The 27589-nt window shown below is 35.6% G+C and overlaps 1 protein-coding gene across 9 annotated transcripts in view; it reads right to left on the reverse strand.

Moving 5' to 3' along the window:
• TBL1XR1 (TBL1X/Y related 1) overlaps nt 1–27589 on the reverse strand; it is a 177595-nt gene that overhangs the window by 16400 nt on the left and 133606 nt on the right. For 6 of the 9 annotated variants that reach the window (XM_058730537.1, XM_058730539.1, XM_058730538.1 and 3 more), the window contains 9 exons: nt 26419–26521; nt 15480–15625; nt 13021–13243; nt 12166–12298; nt 11642–11783; nt 11356–11523; nt 9015–9078; nt 8815–8912; nt 7263–7323 (listed from right to left, as the gene is read on the reverse strand). In XM_058730537.1, the coding sequence (XP_058586520.1) occupies nt 7263–7323; nt 8815–8912; nt 9015–9078; nt 11356–11523; nt 11642–11783; nt 12166–12298; nt 13021–13243; nt 15480–15625; nt 26419–26476 (1093 nt within the window). In that variant the 5' untranslated portion in view covers nt 26477–26521. The remainder of the gene's footprint in view (nt 1–7262; nt 7324–8814; nt 8913–9014; nt 9079–11355; nt 11524–11641; nt 11784–12165; nt 12299–13020; nt 13244–15479; nt 15626–26418; nt 26522–27589) is intronic. The other 3 variants (XM_058730545.1, XM_058730536.1, XM_058730544.1) reach the window with 3 other exon arrangements.

Below are 27589 nucleotides of genomic sequence, written 5' to 3' on the forward strand. Positions count from 1 at the left end.
TGTCCTTATAATAAAATTTTATTAAAATCTAGCTAAGTTCATTTGGTTACTTATGACCCATGGCTGTTTTGCACTACAAGGGCAGACTCAACTGGCTGCAACAGAAATTCAACAGCTTATAAAGCCTAAAAAAGTTCCTTTCTTGCCCTTCACAGAACAAGTTTACCATTTAGAGCAAGCACTCAGAGACAAGGAGAAAAATAGGAAAGTTGAAGTTAAGCTGTGTATGCCCATTACTGGAGATATAAAGTATTTAATAAAGTAGGTCAAAACTGGTACCTATTGGGGGGGGGGGGGGGGGCGAAAGCCACTTCCTCATTGTATGTATCTACGCATAATAGTAAATGGCTATTTTTATACTGAGCATATTATAAATAGGTGTTTTGGGCACTGTTAGACTGATAGGCCAAGGAATACATCATGTTAAGAGCTTACAACTATGGAAAAGAACAGCAAAAAGAAGAATTAAAGCATTTATGACTCAAAATGGAGAATTTTGAGCAACTACAGCAAGACATTTAAAAAAAAAAAAAAAGGACAACAGGCAATAGTGAAATGGACTGAAAAACTAAAATCCAGAATATAAAGGAAGCTAATGGTAATAATATGACCAGACAACGTAGAACCATTAGGTTTGGGTATATTTCTACAATGAAAAACCAAGAATCAGGATACTACTTGGATTGAGTCAGTAAAGGAAAATAATACAGGCAAGAAAGAAATAGAACAGTTTAATAGAAACTTGCTATGGAAGGGGGTATGGAATTTGAGACTATTTGGAATTATCATATTTAATCCTCTCCCAAAGCAACCTTATGAAAAATATAGTGGGCATATAAAAATACGAACATAAATTCACCTTTTGTACAAAATTTTCAAATTATGAACATTCCCCCCAAATTAATAAAAAATAACAAAGTCACACATAATTTTAGCACTGGTGAGCGGAGTGAAGTGCAGAGCTATATTCTGTTACCATCATAAGGGAACATGACTATAGAGGTGTCTGCTATTCCCCTCCCTTGCATACCCTCTTTACCCGAACTATGTGTTGAATTTTTAGCTTCTGCATGTTTAGGTGCTATGGGTTCCCAGTGGCAAATCTCTTCAGAGAACCACCTTGTTCTGCTGCTGTCTCCATCCTCCTACCCCACAAGCTGGCTGGTGGTATATAGTTGAGTTTGGGGGAGAAAGAGGGAGATTCAAAAATCTAGTATATGGTTCAAGATGGAAAACTCCAAGGTGTAACAAACAATTCAAAGCCTGGCCTGGATTAGGCTAAGGCCAGGCCCTCTTTTCCAGAAAATGCTCCCTTCTTCCGTGGTTCCCTCCTGCTTTCCCATTCTATTCTCTATAATTCCTCACTTGTTTCTCCTGAGAGTGTTTTCCTTAATAAAGCACTTCACCCAAATCCCTTGCTCAAGGTCTGCTTCCAGGAGAATCCAACTTAAATCAGCCAGCAACAAAAAATACTTTGATCAGTACTATGATCCAAAGTATATCCAACTTTGATCAGCACTACGTATGAGCTCTGCTGCTAGTCTGTATGCATCACATCATCTTAGAGCATGTGGATGACTGTCCTGGTCGTTGTCTGCTTACTCTCAGGGCCATTCCTAACACACTCTGTCCCGCTATACTCTACACGCAGAGGGGGACTCTTCCAAATTACATATCCCAGACTCCTGTGCCTACTGGTTTCCAGACGGGTTCATACGGTGGAGGACACAGTCAAGAGATCACGGTCAAGACAGAGAAGACAGACAATTTTGTTCTCTCTCTTTCAAGGCTGGGTCTCTGGCAGTGGCAATGATTACTCACTCCAAGGTGCCTAGTCTTGCCAGATCGTTGTTTTGTTTTGTTTTCTTTTGTTTTTTTAACAGTTCTAATTCCCACTGGGCAGTGAGATCCTGCCTTCTCTATAGTCTTAGGTTTTCTGCAGTTGTTACACTCTGAGTTACTAAACATTCCTGTTTTTCACTCTTCCAACACCTTTTAACTATTTCCTTGTATTAAATTCCCCTTCTTGGTATCTGGTTTAGACTCTGTTTTCACGTCAGGAATTTGACTCAGTACCTACTACACTTTCATTTTGACACTAAATATTATTACAGAAGATATCATTTGAAAAATAATTTTAACAAACTGCTTCTTTGATAAAGAATTTGTCCTCATGTTGAGTGATAGGGGAAAAAGGGCCTGAAAAGTCTAATAAACTTAGAAAACAATTAAAAGTATAATAAAATTCTATAAAGAATGCCAAGTATCTGTCATGATGCACCAGGATGTTATTTCTATGCAAAGCCATCTGCAAAACAGGAGATAGGAGGCTGACAAAATAAGAAGTGGCATTCAAATAAGTATACCATTAGGTTCAGAACAAAACAAAAAGAAACTGTATGGCCAGGTGAAGGTAATTGGGGGAAGCTGGGGAATGCTGCGACGTGAGTTGTAGTATTTATGCTTTGTGATATGCCTAGCTCATAGAATACAATAGTTACAAAATTGGGTGTAATCTAAGAACACATAGTTCCTTACTTTGTATTTATTCCTAAAATGAGTCTAGGTAATGCCAATTCTTTAGGATAGAAATGCATCTCTACTGGGCTCCTGGCTGGCTTAGTCGGAGGAGCATACAATTCTTGATCTCGGGGTCATGAGTTTGAGCCCCATGTTGGGTATAGAAACTAATAAAGAAATTAAAAAAAAAAAAAAAAAAAAAGAAATGCAACTCTAATAAAATGCATTTTTCTGTAAGTGATATGTGAGAGGTGTGTTTGCTAATACTGGTCTCATTTTATGTATGATAAAAGGGATAAAGAAAAGTTAATTAATTTGACTAGGGTTACACAACCCTTTAAAATCTTGGAGCTAAGATTCTAATTTTCGTCTTCTGCAATTTGATATATTTTTGTTACTCCCTCAATCCTTCGTAACTTAAAAATGTAATGAATGACCCAAACCTATGCAGTAAGGAGAGAAAGGCTTTTATTATTCATTTGCATTTTTTAGAAACAGCTTTATTAATATATAAATCACATACCATAAAATTTATCCATTTAAAGTGTACAATTCAATGAGTTTTGGTATATTTTATTATTAATTTTGATATATTGTGGTCATATTTAACATAAAATTTGTCATTTATTAAGTGTACAATCAGTAGTATTACATTCACAAGGTTGTGCAACCATCACCACTATTTCCAAAACTTTTTCTTCATCCCAAACAGAAACTCTGTAGCCATCAAGCAATAATTCCCTATTTCTCCCTCCCACCACTCCTGAGAACTTCTAATCTTTTACTTTTTGTCTCTGCATTTTTCTATTCTAGATATTTACTATAAGCACAATCATATGATTTGACCCTATGTGTCTGCTTTATTTCACTGAGCACATGTGTGAGATTCACTAATGCAGCATGTTTCAGAATTTCTTTCCTTTTTATGGCTGAATAATAACCCATTGTATGTATAGACCATATTTTGTTTACCCATTCGTCTGTTGGACATTGGGTTGTTTCAACCTGTTGGCTACTATTGCTATACTGCTATGAACACTGACATACAAGAATCTGTTTAAGTCCCTGCTTTCAATTCTTTTGGAGATATACCTAGGTGCAGAATTGCTGGATCATAACATGGTAATTGTATGTTTAGTTTTTTGAGGAACTGTTGTACTGCTTGCCACAGTGACCATTTTACAAACCTACTAGTAAAGTATCAGGGCCTTAATTTCTCCACCCCCTCATGAACATTACTTTTTACAGCCATATTAATGGGTATGAAATGGTCACTCATCGCAACTCATCTGTAATCATGATTTATGTTTTATGCAAAAGTGTATATTGAGAAAATTTAGCACAGCAATTAAAATATGGTAACTTAAAAAGCATCATAGACTTCTATTTCTGGTCAAGATGGAGTAATAGTGACAAAATTTACCTCCTGCCCAACGACCAGAACAAAAATGTGAAATAACAATTTAAGACACCAGACTTCAAGCAATGAAAGACAGTGGTTCCTGACAAAATGGAAACCAACCACCAATGTGCTCTTAAAAAATTGCCCAAGCTCATAAATTAGGGATGTGGTCGGGGAGGGGGGTGGGGGTGTCCAAGTCTTGGCAAAGGAAAGAGGAATCTCTCTAGGCAGAGATCAATGCAATTCCTGAGCTGAAGATAAAGCTGAGAATCTGGGGAGACCAAGATAGCTGGAATTCATAGGACATTACTGGAAGAGAGAGCTATGCAGACAGAGATGTCACTAATTAGTAGTTAGAAGTAAATTTATAGCACTAAATATCCATATCAGAAAAGCAGAAAGGTCTCCAATCAGTGACCTTAACTTCCACATCAAGCAAACAAAAAGCAAATTAGATAGACACTGAAAGCATGATACATAAAAGAATAAATAATTTATGAAATTCATCAACATTAATAACTCCTGATCTTCGAGGGACATTTTGTTTGGTTTGGTTTTGTTTGAAGTAGAGTTGGCACAGAGGGACACTGGTAAAACAATGCAAAATGAAGCCACAGACTCCAAGACAGCATTTGTAAATACCTGATAAACTTGTTCCCAGAATAAAGAACTCACAACACTCAGTAATAAGAAAACAATAAATTAAAGGTCCAAAGATTTGAACAGACACTTCACCAAATAAGATCTACAGATGGTAAACAGTACATGACAAGATGCTCAACATCATTAGTCGTTAGAAAATGCAAACTAAGCCACAGTGGAATACCAATACCCACTGATTAGAGTGGCTCCAATTAATGACACTGACCACTTATCAAGTACTGCAAGGACATGGAGGGACTAGAATATCCACCTCTGGTGCAAATGTAAACCAGTTTGGAAAATGTAAACTTCAGAAAACCAGTTCAGCTGTTTATTAACAAGTTAAACATATAACTTCCTGTATGATCTAGCTTTTCTATTCTTAGATATTTACATGGAACAAATGAAAGCATGAGTCCACATAAGACCTGCACATGAATATTGATACCAGTTTTATTTATGTAGCCCAAAAAATTGGAAACAACCCAAATTTGCTTCAACAGGTAAATGGATAAACTGTGGTGTATCCATACAATGGAATATCAATCATCAACTGAAGGGAATGCAAAACAATTATACAGAGGGAAAGAAGCCAGATGAAAAGAGAATACATATGGTGTGATTCCGTTTACATAATGTAAACTAACATGTGGTGAAGAAAGGCCATGAGTGGCTTTGTCTGGGCATAGAGGGGAGAGATCACAAAGGTGCAGGAGGAAACTTCTGAAACTAACAGGTGTATTCATTATCTGAAGTGTGGTGATGGTTTCAATGGTATATGCATATGTCAAAACATATCAAATTGCACAATTTAAATGTGTATAGCTCATTTTATGACAATTATACTTCAATAAAGCTGTTTAAAAAGACAAAAATGCATGGCAAGAAAGAATATCATGGGTAAAAAGCCTATTTAACTTGTAAAATGACTTCAATGCCACCTACCTCATCAGCTTGTAGCCAGGACTGAAGGGAATCGTGTATACTACTAAGGGAACCATCTCTAACACAAAGGTGGTTTAGGTTACATAGTAGCTAGTAACAGTACCAAACACTTAACTTATTTCAACTTTTCATCACTCTTAGGAGGCAGGAGAAACTTTTAAGTGGAAGAGCCAGAGGCCTAAGAGAAATCTATCTGGGTGAAGATTAGAAACAAAGGTGAAAAGGAAGTAAAACAGGTAAACAAAAACTGATGTGTAAATGTGGTAAGCTTTAATCAAGCTGAATTGTTTAAAATGATGCTTGCAAAATTATGTTACCCAGGTACTACAGAACAGTCATTTTTGTACCTTATTTGGCTTGTTTAGTCACACTAAATAGAAAAGACAAAAAGCCAAAATGTCAGAAGCTGTTTTAATTTTAAAGGTGATGCTGTGCTACTGGCTATGTGTGAAAAGGATGTCACCAAAGATTTGAAAATAACCAGTTACCATCAGTTACCTTTCAAAACAAAACTCTTCCCAATCACAACAAAATCATCAAAGCAGCAGTTAAATCAAGTAAAATAGTAACACTACTGTTCTAATACAGCTGACCCTTGAAACACACAAGGGTTAGGGGCCTGACCTACCCCCTCCACATGCGGTTGAAAATCCTCATGTAACTTTTGACTTTTCCAAAACTTAACTACTAATAGCCTAATTGTTGACCAAAGGCCTTATCAATTAATATAAACAATTAACACATATTTTGTATGTTGTGTGAATTTTATACTGTATTCTTAGAATAAAAAGCTAGAGAGAAGAAAATGCTAAGAAAATAATAATAAAAAAGAAAATAAATTTACAGTATTGCAACTGTATTTACTGGAAAACAAACAAACAAAAAAACACGTATATAAGTGGACCTGCACAGTTCAAACCTGTGTTGTTAACAAGGGTCAACTGTAGTTATTAGGCATCTTGTTTAATATTAGTAATTATCATCAGGAAACTCCCTGAGAAAAGCACAAAGCCAGGGAGAGCTGGTACTAAAATCCAGCCGTGTCCACTCATCAAGTTGTATACCTGGTGCATGGCTATGTATCAAGGAGGTAGGAGCACAGAATGTTGGTGGGGTGGGGGTGGGGGGTGGGAGAGGTCAGCTCAGAGTTACTGTATTTAAGTGTCAAATTATTTTTTAGAAGAGAAATCCATCCAAAGTACCAAAGTTCCAACAATGCTTGGAAAACCTATTTTTTTTTAATTTCATGTACACAGGAGGACCGATTTAGAAACGAGTCCAAAATGAGAAATGACAACACCTTAATTTGTATGAGTTTATACATTATTTTCCTAAACATTATTTAGTTTTATCTTCATAACAAATAAGTATAATTATAATCCTTCATTTATAGAGAAAATGAGGCTCAGAAAGTTTAAATGACTTCCTCAGTCTTAAAGCTTGTTAAGTGGGGGTGGAACTGCCATTCAAACTTAGACCGCCTGATTAAAAAATCTATGTTTTCACCATTAAATAATACCGATCTAATTGCACTAGGCTGCAAACGCTTTTTTAACGGTACATTTCACAGAAAATGTTTGATGATCCCCTGACAATTAACAATCTGAAAGTCATGGAACATCAACTCTTCAAAGGACTAGTAACAAGATTGATATTTGATATTTCAAGATTTTAAGTAAATTATATCCCTTTATAAGTTTAATTAGAAAAACAGAAGAAAGCTCCAGTTCTCATGGAAATTGTGAAGATTTACCTGAATGAAAAGGAAACTGCTGCTTGGCCTCACCAGTATGTGCATCCCAAATAATTGTAGTCTAAGATAGAAAAGAAAAGGAAAATATATTAAGAGTAATGTTAAAAGGTGTTTATGACAGATGCATACATAAGATGCCTAACTATGTTAAAGCAATGGGAAATGTCAAAGTGAATTTAATTTTTAACATTTACTTTATCCCCAATAGTACGAGAGTATATTTCATTTTTTGGTGGGGGGGAAAATGACTATTAAGTAGTTTCAGTTTCCCCTGGTGATTTTTCATCAGTCAACTTACTTCAAATAATTATTATCTGTCTACAAAATACCAGACATTATATTACAATGCTTTAGAAACTCAATTGCAATAGCGTATTTAGTGTAAAAAATTTTTCTACCTTTTTAGCTATTAGGAGGCAAATTCTTGGTTAATAAAGTCATCAGCCAATTCTCAATACTAAGATTTTTAAAGCTCACATTTATACATTACGGCAGCTTGAATTTTGACAAGATTGAAGACAACGTCTTGTATAGTATATGCAAGTATGACAAATAAATCTGAGTGGATATATATTCAGAACTCCTTTAAACACCCTCCCATTACTAGTGTAACTCTGGGGATGTAAAGCATCATACAGTGGCAATGGTTATTAATGGAACTTTTCCCTCCTATTCCTGGCCTCCTTTACTTTCCTTCCTTTTTTTTTTTTTTTTTTTTCTCTCTACTTCTGACAACTCATTCAGTTAACTATGATCATATACTTTCCTGGATTAAAATAATCTTTTATTTTTTTTGAGACAGAGAGACAGAGAGAGAGAGAGAGAGAGTGAGCGAGCACAAGTGGGGGAGGGTCAGAGAGCCAGGGAGACACAGAATCCAAAGTGGGCTCCAGACTCTGAACTGTCAGCACAAGAGCCCAACGTGGGTGTTGAACTCACAGTGAGTTCAGACCTGAGCTGAATGAAGTCAGATGCTTAACCTACTGAGCCACCCAAGTGCCCCTGGATTAAAATAATCTTAAACCTATATTCACCTTGGGAGGTATGATAAAGGGGCTGACCTAGGAAAATGAAAGCAAGAAGGCTGTATTTTCAACCTATCCATATTTTCCAGCCTACCTAGGTGAGAAAAGCTGGAAAGATCCTGCATTTCTTACATTTTCAATTAAACACCCGCAGTTCAGCTAACAGACTGGCTCTAAGATTTCTCATGGAATCACTCCGGAGCTATTTTCATAGCTGAGATAAACTAGAAACAAGAGAAGGGAAGCAGAGTATGGGAGGTATGACATTCATTATTCCCACAAATTCCACCAAAACTGAGGCGTGGTCACAAAGATAAAAAAATAAAACAAATGGCATTTTGATGAGTAAATTCAGGAATAAGTGGATAGAAAATCTAAGAGCATTTCTATTATCATCATAAATTCATACCTGAATTTCCCATATATGAATGTTTTGTTGTTTATATGATTAGCAGAAGAAAATACTACTTTAGGTTATACTCTGTAACACATTAACCTTTATAAAACTTAGTTTTATGTTCTTTTACCTTGTCTACTCCAGCACTTAGGATGAAATTTCCTTTCTTATTCCACTTCAATGCAAATATAGGGCCTTTATGCTGCCCCAAGGTGCTAGCAAGGTTACCTAATATTTAAAAAACAAACAAACAAAAAAACCCATTAAAATTACTTCAAGCTTTAAACTTAGATCAACAACAATATATGAAAAGACAAATGCTTCATTTACCATCTTTAGTCCATATTCTGGCAAATCCATCGTATGAACCAGTTGCTAGAAGTGTACCTTCACTCTGTCAGAGAAACACATTTCCTTCAATTATATAATCCAAAAACTGCATTTAATTATTAGACTATTTCATATTTAAACCTTAGGAATAGCAGATCCTTGACATTCTCTGCCTCAAAATTTCTGTTTGCCAATTCCCAAATTGCCTATTTGGGAATGTTACCAAAGACCTACAAAACACCCTTTATTGCTGTGAAGCTAGTATTTATTTAATCAGCATTCAGTCAGTGTGTGAGCCTTATATCCAAATCTCAAGAATGACAGGAAGCACTCTGAGGCAGGACCATCACTACCTTTATGCGTGCTAGGGTCTCCAGTATTCTCATTAGGTGCGCATGATGAAAGATGGGAGTAGGGTGGTAGACTGGGAAGGACATCAAAATCATATAATAATGATTTAACAGTAAAAAGCAAAATTGGCTAAAACATTGTTATAAGTAGAAGTTTTTATATGGCCCTCCCTCTAAATCTTTTACTGTCTAAATGAAGCTTGTATTGTGTGTGAGCCACACAACACTGCTGTTTCAGATGACCAGATACTTAAATATCGCTGAATGTTTCTTTCCTTTGTTAATTCTTTCCCAATATGAGATCCTATTAAAAAAATAAATAAATAAATACAAGAAAAAAAAAAAAAAAGCCAGAAAAGAGCATAGGCTGACTTTATAGTTAATGAAGTGAGTACAATTGCCTGGAACTACTTTACCACAAGGAGAAATCCATACCAATTTCTCTAATCTTATATTCCCTCGCTGTGTCTGACCTTGATGAATGGTACAACAGAAGGACAGATCTACGGAAGTGCAAGTTACAGAGTGCATGAAACAGACTATTACTGGGATTAGTAAACACTACTGAAGACACAGAATGAAATCCTGCCTTACTCAAGTGCTTTCTTGATGGTGTTTGGAAAGGGAATTGAAAGCAAGAATCACCTTTTTTCAGACCTCTCAAACCATACGTTACGTACAGGTAAGTGAGAAACAAACAGATGCTGGTTCTAGAGGTTGTAGACTCAGTCCTGCCAGGAACTGGCTCTATGGTTCTATCTGAGGAAGAAGGAGCATGTTGAAACCAACAGCAAAAGCTTATTTCCAGACTCCACACAATGGGAAGTTTCTTTTAAACTACTGGTGCCCAAATGTCTTAGCTCATGGACCACTACAGTAGGAAAAGTATACTTTAAAGGATAACATTTTCCCCTTTTAGTGGAAGATTCAAGTTCATAGTGAATAATGCATGTTTGAAAAGTCCACACTTTTAAAAACAGTAACTTGCAGTTCAGAATCACCAAGCTCAACAAACCATTTGTTAACCATCCTTAGTATAACCTGTAAATTTCATTAGCATATGGCCTCTGAACCAAATAACATTAACAAGGCGATAAGGCCTCTGACCTAAGATATAAAAATAAGGTCCCATTTGAGAAGATAATTCTTAGTCCTGACCCTACAACCAAACAATAGTGTGACATGCTAAACCTCTTTTCATTTTTGTAATTGTTAACTTCATAGGAGGGAAAGGGTAAATATACTGCTGGAAATTTTGGAAGACCACACTAAAGAAAGGTAGCTATGAGTTTTGGGAGAATTTCAAAGAAACTGAAAACTTTAGCTGGAGCAATCATTTTTAAAGACAGACCTCATTCACTGGAATGAGATTTGGAAGATCCTTTGGAAAGCTGCACAAAAAGCTGTCAAACAGAGGCCAGAGGAGGAAAGGGTGTTCATTTGCTGAGGAAAGGGCCACGAACCCCATTAAATGCTTGGTAATACTGAAAAAGTCCAAGATGTTTCTTAGAATAGGGAGGGTAGGTAAAAAATGGATGCAGAAAGAAAAAGGCAACATGGAAAAGATACAGAACTGTAAAAATGCGAACTTTTCACAAATTAATCATGGGCATGAAACAAATGAAGCTGCTAATCACGTATGTGAAAATGAAAGGGTGAAGCTTTATCAACTAGGAGCTCAAACTTTCTGGTTAAGTCAGAACAGTCAAGTTATCTCTGAAAGATGTGGAATGACAAACAGAATCAGAGAAGTGTAAGACCGCTACAGTTGAATGAAGCCTGGAAGTGACCTAGACTAATGGCCCCTAAAAGGCAGGCAATCAAGTTTTCATCAGTTGATATAGCAAATGAGAAAAACAAGAACATGCTTTTTTAATGTAAATTTCTCTCGTCCCCCAGCAAAGGACTTCGTAGTTAAGGATTTAGTACGTGCCTATTGTTGACTTTCATCTATTGACTCGTTTATGCAGGTACCATTATCCCACTTGTACCTTCCACGTGAGGAAGATGATGCAGAGCAGGCCACCACCAGTTTTACAAAGGTTCTGCTGCAAGACAAACTGAAGAGCTGCAAGCTGAACCTCGGTCTGACTGCTGGAGGGCCAGTCTTTGTTTTTTTTAACACCACACTTCAGAATGGGGAGTCCTAGTTTGTTGTTCTTATTAGTGAAATTCAAAAACATGTGGACAAATGGACACAAGCTGCCATTAGTCTGAGGTTCAGAGAGGTTAAGTACATTAGTAAGTACATTCATCGTGGTTAACAGTGATACTCACATTCCAATCTAGGGATGTCACATCCTTGTTGCTTGGGACATCTTGCCCCCCTTCTCGTATACAATGTCTAAGTACTAACTGCGTGGAGCCACTAGTGCTATTTTCACTAAGATTCCATATTCTTGCTGTTGAGTCTCCAGACCTATAAAGTATGCAACAGATTATTTACGATCTCATGACATTCTCAAGTATCCCAGAACCAAAGCAACATATTTATATGCTATTATTAATAAGACAAATAAAAACTAGAGTCTTAGAGATTTCCATCTCCAGGAGTTTTCTTAGTCTCCATTTTGGGGGCCCTGGGCCACCTTCTTAAGCAGTAAGCTTAATTAAAATTTCTAAGATTACTTCAAAGATTTAAACTTCTAAGATTCTTTACGAAGAAATAACGATTTACAAAGGCAAAAGGACCACAAAGAAGCAACAAAAACCTGGAAACGTAAGTAATGCTTTTATAAAGTGTGTAATAGTTCAGTACAATATTTTTAAAAATACATTTAGTTTCACTTTGAGAAACATACCCTGATGCCAAGAGATCACTAACAGGGTTCCAGGCACAGATGAAAACTTCAGATTCATGGCCCCGTAACACAACTGCTTTATTAGGGGGGATTTCAACATCCCCATCCACTTCCATCATATCAGTATGATTATCTATGTCAGCAGAAATAAGTGGAAAATACCAGTTAGGTAATATTACAACATCCTGAGGAGGAAAAATAATTCTTAACCAGCAAATACCTCCTTTATAATATGTAACTTTTAAATTGTTTTTTAACTGTCAGGTAATGGTGAAAATGCTTATATAGCACTTGTCACATGAGGACAAGTTAAGTATATCTTTAGTTAAGTATGACCATACTATTTTTAAAAGATAAAGATGAGTGTGTGTTTGGGGTGGGGGAGAGGCAGGGAGAAAGGCTGCAACAAGGTTAGAGCCAAACATGGCTAAAACGACAAAATGATCTGAGCTAAATATAATCCACGCCAACACTATTCTGAGTTTCTGCCAGTAGGGGTTGCTGATATCATTCATATAACATGAGAGGTGCCTTTCTATCTCCATGTCAGAGTTTTACTGTGTGTGTTAAAGACTGCATTACAAATTTTCTTTAGAAATCAAAAGCCGAGAAAATTTACCTAACAGTAGAAAATGGTTTCTAAATGTTAAAAAAAAAAAAAAAAAAAAAATCCATGTAAGTAAATCTATCTTTCTGGAGCTTTAGGAACAGAAATCTGAATTGTGATATAAGTTAGGGAAACAGTTGGCATAAACGAAACAGATGATGTTACTTCAGTTTAGAAGATGAGACATCCACATAAAAGCCAGATACTTCTTCTGAAAGGGAACTTTTTAAATTCTGATTTCAGCTCACTTGCTATAGTGTGTGCTCCATTCTCCTCCCCATTTGCTGTGTTTTCGCCATTTTTTGCAGATCCCTGTTGGTTTGTGGCAGCTGTGGCAGCTGCGGTGGCTGCCGCTTGTTGCTGTGCAAGCTTATCTCTGTAAGCTTGTTGTCTTGTTTGTACTACATCAGGCATTACGGCATCTATCAGTGACAGAGACTCTATTGGTCGACCATCAAACAAGGTACCATCCTGGATTTGGAAAATTGTGAGAAAAGAAATATGAAAGAAAACACATTTAGGGTGAAGCAACTGCAAATAGGTGTTTAAATCTTCCTCCTCCTCTAGTTCATACTGTTAAATGCTGTCAGATAAAGCGGAGATAATGAAAGAATAAAAAGTAGGCCCAGATGATAAAATGTTTATTAATTAGATTCCAAAATTCCGTTAGCGAAAAGTAATGACCAATATGAAATAGTTCATACAATGGTTAAGAGACTTGGTGCCACAGGAGAATGGATCCTTAAAACTAAAAACTTTTAAAATAGTTTTGTTGGACTCGAAAGCTTCCTGTGATTTGATTCAAATATTAAACAAGAAATAGACTTCAGATATTTGGCCGTATCTCATTTTACTAATGTTGAAATGGAAGCACAATAAGGTTTAAAAGACTTGTTGAAGTTACACAGCTAGTCAATGGCAACCGAGATCTCTTAACTGGTGCTATTCGAAGTGTGATCCAAGGAACAATGACACTACCATCACAACAGGCAGCTTGTTGTAAATGTAGATTGGAATGTACAGAATCAAAATCTCTAAAGGACTCAGGAAGCCGTGGTTTTACCAAGCTCTCTAGGGTCGTCTTATGAACACTAACATTTGAGAAATACCATCATTTAACTCTGAGACTGGTGCTCTTTAATTTTATGGAGTTGCTATAATTTTCCAAAGCTCCTCTCACTGATATTAGGTAGCTCACAATTAATAAAAAGTTCTCCAGCAGGGGCACCTGGCTCGGTCAGTTAAGTGTCCCACTTCAGCTCTGGTCATTATCTCGCGGTTCGTAAGTTTGAAGCCCTTATGTGCCTCTCTGCTCTCAGCACAGAGCCCGCTTCTGATCCTGTCTCCCTATCTCTGCCCTGCCCCAGCTCTCGCTCCCTTTCTCTTTCAAAAATAAACATTAAAAAAAATTAAAAAAAAAAAAAAAGTTCTCCAGCGGGCACCAGAAGAGACACAGAACAAGTCAGAAATAGAAACTGGGCAAATTAGCTGGGAATATGTGTATGTAAGGCCTGACTCACGTAAGCTGGTGAACATGCACTAACCGACAATCTACAGTGGTGTGATGGGGTGCTCGGAGTTACAAAACACAGCACCTCTTTCTGAGCTGTCACTTATAATGGAGTATCTGAGGAGTAAGAGAATTTATTTTAATTTAAGTAACTTAAAAATATTAATTCCAATGAAGATACATTGTAGAGTACTATATTACAATCTACAAAACATTTATTTTTCAGATAAAATGAGACTTTATCCCTGGCCACTGGTGGAAATTGTTTATTACCCTCCACAATACAAGACACTTTGGGACGGAAACTACTAAAAGATAATGAGGACACACTTAATTTAGTATTAGTGGATTTTTCAGTTATACAGATTAGGAAACAAAAATAATGAAATCAATATTAGTATACCACATAATTATACTAATGAATATTGATATAGAAACCATGGATGCTTGTTTTAAAAATACTTGTGAAAGGGAAGGGGGAGCATGTTAATCTCTGCAAACATGAAAATACGATGAAGAGTTCCACATATTATAAATCCTGACCATGTATGAAAATTTTCAGCTAGATAGACAGACCAGGATTTCAAAACTTTTTCTGTGAAAGGCCAAACAGTAAATATCTTAGGCTTTGCAGAGCATAAGGTCTCTGTCACAATGATTCAATTATGCCACTGTAGCACAAAAGTAGCTAAGATAATATTTAAGTGAATGAGTGTGGCTGTGTTCCAATCAAACTTACAAAAACAGGCAAGCAGGCAGGATTTGGCTCATGGGTCATAATTGGCTGACACCTAAATTAAACCACCTATATATGGGCCTTAGGCAATAGTATCAAGACATGGCTTTAATTATAAACTGCCTTCCAAAATCAGGTATAAGCAAATAACCTGAGGTTTTGTAATTCTTCAGACCATCAATTATGGTGTCAGCATTCCACAGCAAAATGTAGCTGCTTTGAAGAAAATTATTTCTTACTATTTACTTATGAAACCATAGAAAGGGAAATAAGCCAGAGATGATGGTTCTTACAGTTGGGAGCCAACATGCCTTGCCTGTTCAACCTGACTGTGACATAAAGAACAACACCCTTCAATTGTGTCAACCTGGTAAAGCTAAAGTCAGATAATGAATGAACAAACAAGATATCAGACTTAAGGACATATTTAAGAGTTAGTATTTGAAATAATATTTCCTTACCTCATTAATACTAACTTCTGCCTCTACATACTGTAGACCTTTCTGGATGATAGAAATCAATGCAGCAGGTGGGACGAGGGCACCATTTATGTTAGACTGACTGATATGGCTTTCTATACCAAAGGTAAATGCTGAATGAGAAAATCCTAAAAGCAAAAGGAAAGGTATAAGAATTTATTCTCCCAGTAGCAACATGCTATAGGACACAAGTGAATGACCTCTGTAATCTTTCAAAATCATAATCCATCCATTTGAAATCCCAAACTGTTAGCTAAGATTAAATATGTTTTTACACAAAAGAAGTACCAAAATCCAAACATATGAACTTTTATATATTTCCCTTTTTTGCCTTAATTACATAAAATACCTTTTTGCCTTAATTACATAAAATACTATTTAAAACTTATAGTGCATATAAAATTGAGCCATGGCACATAATTTTCCTCAAAAAAATAGCATCAAACTTTAAAGTCAGGGGAAAAAGTCTTTGGAAATCATGGGAGTCAATTGCTTCACTCGAGATAATTAGGTCAAAATAAATTAAGGTGACATTTAATATTTCTGTAGTATATTTAAATTTCTACATACAAATTGTCAAACACCATATAAATCCAACATTTTGCAGTTTTTCAAACTTAGGAAATAAAAAGCCAATTAAAATTAATATAAAAAATGAAGATAATTTTTATGCTTAAATCTCACTGTATGCATGAGTTAAGTGCCAAAACACTTAACTAATTCTTTGCCACTTAGTAATAACCCATCTAAATGAAAGCTTTAGGAAATGAAAGTTGGCAAGTAAAAATCCAGTTTCCACCAGAAATTCTAAGTTTAATTTGAAATACTTAAACCCAAAACACATAATAAAAATCTCTATATGTTGGTCTTGCTTTTTATGAAAGTCAAGTCCAAACTCAAACATAAAATTCTAGTAAAATCACAGACCCAAGTGAGGTTATTCTCTTTACTAAAACATCCTTCAGACCTCATCATCAAATGTCATTAATGTATTTTAAACAATTCAATTACATTATATGAAATGTTAAGAAACTTTCATACTAAGTAAACTAAATGCATATGGGCTTACTTGTGTCTTAAACTGATTTAACCTATGTAATTAACTGTTGCCTAGCCTACCCTAGTTTTTTTTAGTGCCTATTCTTTGTCTTTTTGCATTTTGTGCTTCCACTTTTAGGCTTCTTGTGGCACTTATGAACAGTGTATAATAAAATACTCTGGACTCACAAAAAGCATGTGGCTAGGAAATATTTTAATTGGTCAGTAGACAAGGTATACCTAAAGTTGTCCTCCTGGCTCCTTCCTTCCCTCTTTGAAACACCTAGCCATTCCATTCCTGCAACCCACAGTGAGAAGTGAAAAAAGATTACTTGAGACTTTAACTCATGATTTTACCCACAGGCAAGATCATTATTAACCACATTTTAGCTTAATTTGAGCTCACAGAGATGGCTAAGAAACACAGCAATGAAACTAAGAAACATATCAATGAAAGCGAGCATCATTCTGCATTGTCCCTATTAGGAAACTCAGAACTACCTGAATATAAGTAGATTCCAGGCTTCCAGGGTAGAAGGCTAAGAATAAAGGCCGGGAAGGATGGAAAGAGAGGGTAAAAGATAAGGCAGTGAGGTTGGAGAGTCCTGTTTTTAATTATACACACTCCTCCTTAAATTCTGCAGTAAGTCGTAAACGGGGAGCTAAACAGCCCAGTGGCTTAAAGATTTAACAAGACTTCAAGATGGACAATACCATGTATGGAGGGTCTACACCATGCACACATATATAGTTTTATTATTTTATAATCTGAGTCAGCAGATAGGAAAACAGCCATAAGAGGATAAGGATTTATTTTTAAGTTTTTATTTAAATTCCAGTTAGTTACCATACAGTGTAATATTAGTTTCAGGTGTACAATACAGTGATTCCACACTTCAGTACAACACCTGGTGCTCATCACAAGTGCACTCCTTAATCCTCATCATCTACTTTACCCATCCACCTCCCCTGATAACCATCAGTGTGTTCTCTATAGTTAAGAGTCTGTTTCTTGGTTTGCTTCTCCTTTTTCCCCATTTGTTTTATTTCTTAAATTCCACATACAACTGAGATCATATTAGGTATTTGTCTTTCTCTGAGTTAGCTTAGCACAATACTGTCTAGCTCCACCCATATTGTTGCAAATGGCAAGATTTCATTTTTTATGTCTGAGTATATTTCATTGTGTGTGTATGTGTGTGTATGTATACACACACACGCATAGATAGATAGATCACATGTTCTTTAAGAGGATAAGGATTTAAATCCATTCAGAGACGATGGAGGTAACTACTACATTCTGCTGCTCCTATGGAACAATTAAGTTAGAATGTAGTCAAAGATAAAGCGAAGACAGCGTGAGCTCCTGTTTACTAATGGAAAATAAAGGATTACATCATTGTTCGGTTTCAACTCAGGGTGCTAGAAAGTGGTGTTAGCACTGCATGAAACATTAAGACATCTCATTCACAACATTTTTAAAGTGTTGTGATTTTCATAAGCCTCACAAAATTTTAGCAAAGTCCATGACATTTGTACTCTCTAATTCACGAGTACAATTTAAACCATCAAAATCATCATATTTGCACCCCGTTTAAATTAGAGTTCAAGCTTATGTCCAAGCTTGAAGAGTTGCAGGTGGAACAATGTCAATTTTCGGCTGAAATATTGCATATATCCTGAATTTGTTCTGTCAGACCAGGAGAGAAACTATCACAGGTCCTTACATCCATCTCTAGTTATCACACATTGTGCTTACAATGTTCTCAAATAGTAAGAAAATAACTCTGAAGGGGTTATTAGCACTGTTTTGACACTTCTCATTAATGTCTACCCTAAAAATGGTCCATAATTAAAAACCCTCTGCTTCAATAAATGTGGAATTGAACCGTAATTTTTATTATTTCTAGTCATAGCATTATATGGCACCTTAAAATTATGTTCAAGACTACTTATTAAAAAAAATTTCTTAGTGTTTATTTTTGAGAGAGAGAGAGAGAGAGAGAGAGAGAGAGAGAGAGAGAGAGAGAGAGAGAGAGAATGAGCGGAGGAGGGGCAGAGAGAGTGGGAGACACAGAATCCGAAGCAGGCTCCAGGCTCTGAGCTGTCACCACAAAGCCCAATGCATCCGGACACTCAGGTGCCCCACACAACTACTTTTCTTATTCCTCTCCTTAAAACTTGTTTTTCCTTAGAAATTTGACCTTACTTTATTACACTTCAAAGTCATCCTAAGTTTTACCTGGGCTCCTGATGTTCCACCATTCACAAAATTCTATCAATCCTACCTCTCTGGTCTCTGTCATCAGCTTTCCTTTTCTGCTAGAACCTGGAGTTTAGTCCCCATCATCTTTTGCCTACAGTTACTGCCCTAAGTTCCTTTCCTTGTTCTCCAGCTCAGCCCATCTGTCACACTACAACTAGAGTATTACCTGTGAAACAAAACCAATCATATCACTCCTTATGTGGGCATTTTCAGTGATCCCTTTGACCTTCCTAATAAGGACCAAACTAAGTATGACACACAGTTACCTTTGTAATCTGACCCTATCTATCTCTCCCAACTCATCTTCCCAATTCCACACCCCCACCCTTTCGCCCATTGCACATTAAATTCAAGTATTTGCCAGTTACAGGTAACACTGTGAATACATTAATGCTATCTCATACTTTTGTACCTTGTATGTTCCAAAGTCCTTTTCTCCTATCTGAATGGAGGTAAAGTCCTTCCTTTCACTACCCCAGAGGGTGGATCATTCTCTTCTATGCTAATCCTAAAATTTGTGTATGTATGGTATTTACCACACTGAATGGTTATCCTGTGTGTGTGCAGGACTGTATGCATGTGTGCAACTACTAGACTGGGCAGCTTGAAGAGTTTATGCCTAGTAAATCTTTTCATTTACTAGGGCCTAGTCTCCTAGGAACGACTATTAGAACCTAGAACTAGAACCTAGAAATCTAGAATGTTACCTAATTTAACTAATGCTCAATATAACATTTGTTAAATCAGAATGCAATTCTACTATAATGTATTTTGGCACATCAGAATATCTATGAATCCAAGAAAAAAAGCATAGGACTTAAGTAAAACTAAAACTTGAACTGGGTTATGCCAAAAAAGATTTCCGTTTATCTGTAAATATATACGCAGGAAATACTTTTCCGGGGGCAACTTTTGATTTACAGAATAGAAGGCAAAGAGGGTCTACCTAAATCTGTGAGATGCTGGAAGTCTGGCTTGACTGCTTAAAATAGCATCCCTTCTTTTCAGGAGTGAGAACAAATCTGATATAAATAATACCTCTGTAATCAAGTACTCTACAAATTTGCTACGGTGATTAAGATTTGGGAGGCAGAAGAGACTCCAGAAGGGAATAAGGCTAAAAACCATTAGGTTCAGTATACAGTAACTCAGGAATGAAGACAAGCAGTGGCCAGAGTGAGGGAGGCATGGTCACTCATGAGACTACACATGGTTCTCACATAAGAAACAAGATCACAAAACAACTGTTTGCTATACAGTGCTTGTTACAAGGAGTGCTTTCCCTTGGGATGACAGGGATCGTAATCTCAAAGACATGTTAGTCCTCCAGAGCATGCCAACTGTACTTTGCAAATAGGAATGTGAAAATGGGCCTTGGACATTATGGCTATGGTATGGACTGTCTAAACCAACAAACAAAGCTTAACTGTTATCATAACACAGTCCAGAACGGACTTGGATAAAATCTAATTTATCCAAGATCCTATTTAAACTTCAGGTAAGAAAAACCTAGAAACTTATATCCTTGTTCCCATCACCATACACTTCCTTGCCCCCAAATTCACTTCCAACTGTCCCCTACAGACCCAGACTTCTGTTTATTCAAAAGTTCCATACTTAAATGCTTAAAGATTTTACAAAGGTGTAAAGAATTAGGGGGGAAAATGCTATAGAGGATCTTGCATGTTGAAGACTGAGATACAGCACTTAAAATAAAGGACAACGTGGAGAAGAAAAAAAAATTACAATAGCAAACTCAAATGCAACTGTTAATATTTTATATTTCCTTTTTTCCTTTATACACTGTTTTCCTCCCATCACAATATAACACATCAAGCTACACAATTCTGTGCCCTAATTTTGTCCATATATATATATATATATATATATTTTGTCCATATATATATATATATTATATATATATATGGATATATATATATATAAAACCATGAACATCCCATATAAATTGTATTTTCTGAAATAATTTTAATATTATCATACTATTCAGACAATAAATGTACTCAGGTAGTAAATTATTCATCCCATCGATGGGTATTTGGACTTTCCAAATGCTTACTACTTAGGAATCTCTCCTCAAATATCTACATGTATAGGATTTTGCCATGTATATACTTTTTTCTCCTTAGAATGAATTCCCCTCAAAAGTTGAGGGGAACATCAACATTTTATAGGAAGTTTTCACAATCGCTCAACTGTTTTGCCCCCAATTGTACAAATCTACAATGCCATCAGCAATTTATGTTTCCCTATACCTTCCACTATGCTAGGCTATCCTAAAAAAAAAAACAAAACAAACAAACAAAAAAAAAAACCACAAGATTACTATTAAAATTGAATAGTTCTCTGTTTGGCAACTATTAAAGGACATTTATCTTTTAACAAGTATGTCAGTAGTGATGTGTAAACAGGAATTTCTTCTATCAGCAAAAAATAGTCATTCAGCTTATAAAAGAGAAAAAGTGATTTCAAAGTATACAGTTTACCACTATTTTTGACAACCTGCTGTTTTTATTTTTTTTTGTTGTTAATTAGTCATGTGTACAATAATTCTATGTGACAAATCAATGTTACTGCATATTTGATTTGATTACAAAGCAAAATTATATATACCTAACTTGCACTTCTGCAGCCGGCCATTTACTCATAAAAATGAGAAGAGTAAAAGTGGACATACCCAATCCTGAGCTCTGCTCACTCCAGGCCTTCACAGCTAGTGGCACTGATAGCCAGTTTAACCTGACTCCATTCAGCCTTGTTGTTAAAGTCTGTTTATAAAGTGGCACCAGAAGGAGGATATGGAGGAAGGAATGTTTGTATAGCTCATTTACTTTTATCTGAATCAAAAGAAACTACACTGTCATTTGCTGACATTTTCTTAGCCATCGTAGGGGTTAACACAAAATCATTAAATGAAAAGAACCAACGAACAGGCTCTTTGGTATTATAGATCAGAACCTTAATGTTATACATAAACATTCTGGTTAGCTTGTGCCTTCTATGTTTAGATGTCTAAATTAAGTGTGTATGATCTTATAAACAAATACTAGAACATCTCACGGAAGCATCATCTCAGAAAAAGTGGTATGGTACAAAGCCTCTCTATCTAAAGAGACTTGAAAAAGTTAGTGAACAGTGGAGCAGGGGGCTGGGAAAGACAAGATGATGTTTCATGAATCAAATACTCTGAGCTTACATATATCATCACCTTCTCATAAATGGAGACTATATGGCAAGATGAACCTCAGTTCTAAAAACATGAGGATTTAAAAAAAATTGTAACATTCAGAATCACAATCTAAAAAATAGCTCAGTGGTAAGGACATATTACTTTTGCATTTTCCAGTTAGTCTTCAATCACAAAATGCAACTGTTTCACAGTGTCCAAAATATCAAGTACACCACGAACAGAAATGTCATTGAGCTCTTAAACCTGAAATAGATGACAGCTTTATCTAGAATCAAGAATTCTCCCCCAAACCAAATACACAATTTACGCAAAATAAAATTACATCTTATACAGAGCAACAAGAAAAACAGTAGCACAACGGTCACAAGTGACTGCCAGGTACAATTTCTCTAGGAAAAAAATAAACACGCAAATAACTACACGAGAGTCAAAGGTGATGTACAAGAGGAAAAGGGAAAAAAGGGGGAGAGGGAAATTTAAAAGGTCCAAACCACCTTAAATCTTCTAAAGTTAACAACGCATCAAGTTCTGTTCCACATACTTAGCATGTACCTCTTTGTGCTTATTCTGCATATGGTTGCTAGATGTGAGTTATTAGGGCAATCAAATTATTAATGCCCTTGGGCGAAGGCTAATTAAATGGGGCATACTGCATAATCAAGTCAATCATTACTTACGGTACTACACTGTCAAATACACTCAATTTTCATCTCAAAAGAGAAAAAATTTTATTCCCTAGGAAATTTTTATTGAATATGAAAGCCTAAGTCTAGTTCACAAAAGTACAAAATGGATACCAAAGTAATTTGCTTAGGGTGAACTTCCTGGAGACAGAATAAAAAAAAAAAAAAAAAGTTCCAATACTTAATACAAATATCCTACAATAAATATACTTTCCTCTTAATTAGTTTTAATGAGTAGAGGAGGATGATTTATTTCAAACAAAAGCCTATAAAACATATGCGGCTGAATATCACAATATAATCCCTTTTCAACAAGTGTTTACAGATGAAGGGGAAAAAAATCAAAAGTTACATAATTTGAGAAGAGGAGAAGGGCTTTTAATAGATAATATCTTCTAGAGCTGATAATAGTCATAATAGGATGATCATCACATAGTAAAAGTATTTAAGATGAAAACAATTTAAGGGGTTTTATCCTCTCTGGGGATGGATACCACAGTCCAGTCAACATTAAACACTGTTTATAGAAAGCAAATATTAGAAGTTCTTATTGAAAAACATTATTCTAAATTATATACCTATCAAAACAGCACAAACTTTCATAAGGTGTTTTTTGGACTTTCTGACTGAGAGCTTCCAAGTAATGAGACAAGCAAGAAAAGAATTTTACTTTCCTTAGTGGGTAGTCTTTACAAACCAGTCCTTTGAAGGTCTTTTCACAGACACTTTCTTTGTCATGATTATTTCTTTTCTTCCTATCTCCTAATCCAATACAGTACTCTTTTATAGGGAAAGTAGCAATATTAAGATTCTAGTTCCTTCTGTATTGCTTTAAATCATTGAAGAGAAATTCTTATGGCCTTAAAGTAACTTGCATATTTCTTAGATATTTAATGACTGACCCTCAGTAATTATCTCTTATAAGTTAACAGCGATAAGTACATGGAAATACACCTAAAACCACCCAGAAAAGGAGTTACTGGATTCCAAAATTGAATCAATTGCAAAAATGGCCATTTCTATGTCTAATTAGAGATCAAAACCAAGAAACAGCTTTGGAATAAGTCTCAAGTGCTAAGACGAGTTAGATTCTGAGCTCCATCTGAAACCTGATCTGAGCTGACAGAACTATAAATTTCTTAAACTCTTTCCCATTTCCTACTTCCGGAAGTAACTTCAAATGAATTATCCTCATGATATAAACATGCCTCCTCATTCCTGCAAAATCTTGCCTATAAATAGAAATACACCACTTTTAGTGGCAGCTCCCTGTTAGGAGATATTCTCACACTCCAAATCTCAATGTGTACATTTCATGCTTTCTATTTTATCTTGAATAATTACTAAATATAATTTTTCTTTCAATATATTGTGAACATGCTACATACCTGTTGTCAACTTTCTTGTCAAGTTCTAATTGTCCTACACCTAATATGGACCAGTGGCTTTCAAACTTTATTATGCCTAAGAATCACCTGGGGCATTTGTAAAATGCAGATTCCTGGGCCCCACTCGCCGTTCTCTAAGTGATTCTGATGCAGGTGGTCAGAGGATCAAACTTTAGAACTCTGGTATAGGCGGTTCTTAAATTTATGGCAAGTTGCATTCCTAGAAAAACTGCCATAAGTCAAAATGTCATTAGTTGAATCTGATTTTCTCCTATAAATCATAATGTAAATAGGAAGTTACAAATTTAATAAAGGGACTGGTGTTTACATGTCGAGAGATGTGGCTTAACATAACACTTCATTACCAGTACACTGTTAAGTATAAACCTTTCTAAATACACAAAGCACAACTAAGAACACAGTAAACAATTATGAAGGACTTAATATGATAAACAGCAGTCTACCACATGAGGTTGTTTTTTAAAATGTAATTCCTGCTTTATTTTTACTGCAACATAAAACACCTTAAAACATGAAATTTCAAAGGGTTTTCTCTGAGAACACAGGCAACTTTAAGAAGACTTTTGATAATATTTAACCGTTGGATACTCTTTCAGAAATTAATTCAGAGTATTATCACTTTGTGGGCTTCTGTTTGCAAATAAAATCTGAGTGTTCATTAACATGTCTAACTCCACCTTGCCCCATTTCATCTCATCACAGGATGCGACTGAGCTCATCTCCCAAAACAGCAGTTCCATAAGATTCAACCGGAGCAATTGCCTTTACCACACACTTAATGAACCACCGCATACATTCCTCATCCACTGATCCTTCACAATGTTTTCTCCTTTAGTGTCCAAAGCCTCAAAAGCTCTGGCTTAAATGTGGTCAGATTCAAAGACAGAAAAAGCAGGAGTTTGTTTTGACCTAACAATTCTTCCAATTTTGGACAAAGGTACTAAATAATAGTATCAAGGCACGTGCGTTGTATCAAGGCATATGTGTTATATATGTGATTAATAATCACCAGGTCGGGTCACTACTTTTTCCACTTCGTTAATCATTTTAATCGTCCTCAAAATATTCAGTGGATATTGTCTTTGGATCTGCCTTCAATACCAGCTTGCCAGTTGAAAAAGAAAACAAAACAAGATCTTTCCATTTCAAAGCTTCACAACAAATTATTCTGCCTTAGTTGGTTACTTTTAGTCTCTTCTCTCTTTTTCCCTTTCTGGCCCTCATTAGACATCATTTTCTCAGCTGTTTCAGGCCAGAGAGAAGCAGTGACCGTGCCTGCGAATAGAAAACCTCCACCGGAGAACAAAGCTCAGAACTAGAGTGCAGCTGAGAACAGCTCAGCAAGCAGTGGGGTCTAAGATCTAAAGCCATGTTTGCATTCCCCGTATGAAACAGGACAATTACTAAGCCCTGTAAGAAGAATTAACTGTAGTTTCAAAACCAAAACTGAGGGCTTAATTCCTACTCTATGCCTTTCTGTCCTCCCTCACACGCCACTACCATAGTTACTTTTTTATACACTGTGCCTCACCTTACAATTACAACATTCCAACTTTATGATTTCTAAAATTCAACCTCTCCAGCGTATTTTCAACTACCAAATAGTTCCATCTCATACTAACAATCTGAACTCACCACTGACGTCAATCTTTCCCACGTCCTGTGCCCTATCCACACTCAAGATTTTTTTCTCTACTTTTACAATTTTTGCTTAATTCATCCCACATTTTCCTTTGTAGTCTTCCTTCTGTTTTATAATAATGCCTCTAAATCTGTTTTAAAATGATCACTGATTTATTTAATATTTATTATAAAAGGCTTCCAATGATTTATATTTATTAATCACCTGCCAATAAACACGTTAGTAGAATTCAGGTCAAGGATAATCTAAATCAATTGGGATAATGATTATGAAAGCATTCTGAAAAATTACTGTTAATTTAGTTACTGCAATTAGGATCAGTAACATTTAGCGGAGGACTGTAAATATACATTATCAAACTGATGGTAACTGAGAGTTTATATGTTCCTACTAACCGTGTGCAATCTCACTTCGTAACAACTTATAAAAATGGTCTTTGAACACTGAAAGCCAAACCATTTGTTAACAAATATTTGCCTGACATGATTCCAACATATTTGAAAGAGTCAGAGAGTTAAACCATGCAGTAACACATAGCTTTAAAATGGCAGTCCAGACATTAAGGAAACATACAAAGTTCAACAGTTTGGACTGATACAAATTTCAAATGCATAAAAGGTTATTTTGAGAATATTAAAATAATTTGAGGCCTATTTACTTTATGAAAGTACTCACCTGACTCTTGCAAGTATCTATATACCAAGAAGTTGACCTCATCACTGCTTATACTCATCTTTATTCCCACTTAAACCATGAGGTCACAACACAGGATATAACCCTAAAAATAAAACAAAGTTAATTAAGTATTTTCTCAATAAAATATTTTTAAACAAAATGTAAACAATGTTGTAAAAACCATTTGATTTTATTAAATGATGTAAAATGAAGGTTCTATATTGCCTAATAATAAACCCTAACAAAGTTTTTCCGATAGTTAGTAATAGATTACACAACCAAAACATGGCTGGGTCTATTTTTCTTCAGGATAACATATTTGCAAAAAAGGATTCAAAATTTATAAAAGGGCTGTAGCATCCTATTTTATTTGACTGTATCCAATAGCATAAAAAGTTATTTCCTCTTTATCCTTAACTGTAAAAAAACAGAACATTTTAGGACTCAATACTATTTAGGAAAAGAATGATTTTAGAAAGTTGGATGTGGGGCAAGACATCTATGCTGGTTTTGTCTACATAATCTGGTAGAATTTGAAGTCCCCATTTTCTCAATATCTAATCTGCAATGTTCAAGTTTCAAAAAGATCTAGGTATATATAAAGCAGAGAGGTGGGAATATAGTTTCCAGAACTCAAATGATATTCTCTTAATGGACATACTTAAGCCCTGAAATCGGAGGGAAAAAAGGAAACAGACAACTAACTTAATTATGCCCTAATTATATTTATATGTTCTCATGTCATGGAAATTATTTTAAAAGAAGTCAACATTTTTTGCAGAGTTAGACAGTAAATTTATTAGGCTTTGCCACCCATACGGTTTCTGTTAAAACCACTCATCTCTGTTATAGTACAAAAGCAGCAACTAACAAGATGTAGACAAATGAGTCTGGCCATGTTCCAATTAAACTTTTATTTATGGACAGTGAAATATGAATTTCATATGACAAAGTTGTAACATAAAATATTTTCCTTTTAACTTCTTTTTAAGCACTTAAAAAAAAAAAACCCTTTCTTAGCTTGTGGTTCACATAAAAGGCTAGTGGGCCAGATTTGACCTAGACTGTGTACTTTCTTGGTCTTTATTTAAAAAGGATATACTGACATTTCTTCAGTATAAAGGTGTATCTAACATCATGTGCCTATGTTGATTGTCCTGCCACATCATGG

This window comes from Neofelis nebulosa, chromosome 5 (assembly GCF_028018385.1).
Source record: "Neofelis nebulosa isolate mNeoNeb1 chromosome 5, mNeoNeb1.pri, whole genome shotgun sequence".
NCBI classification, from domain to species: domain Eukaryota; kingdom Metazoa; phylum Chordata; class Mammalia; order Carnivora; family Felidae; genus Neofelis; species Neofelis nebulosa.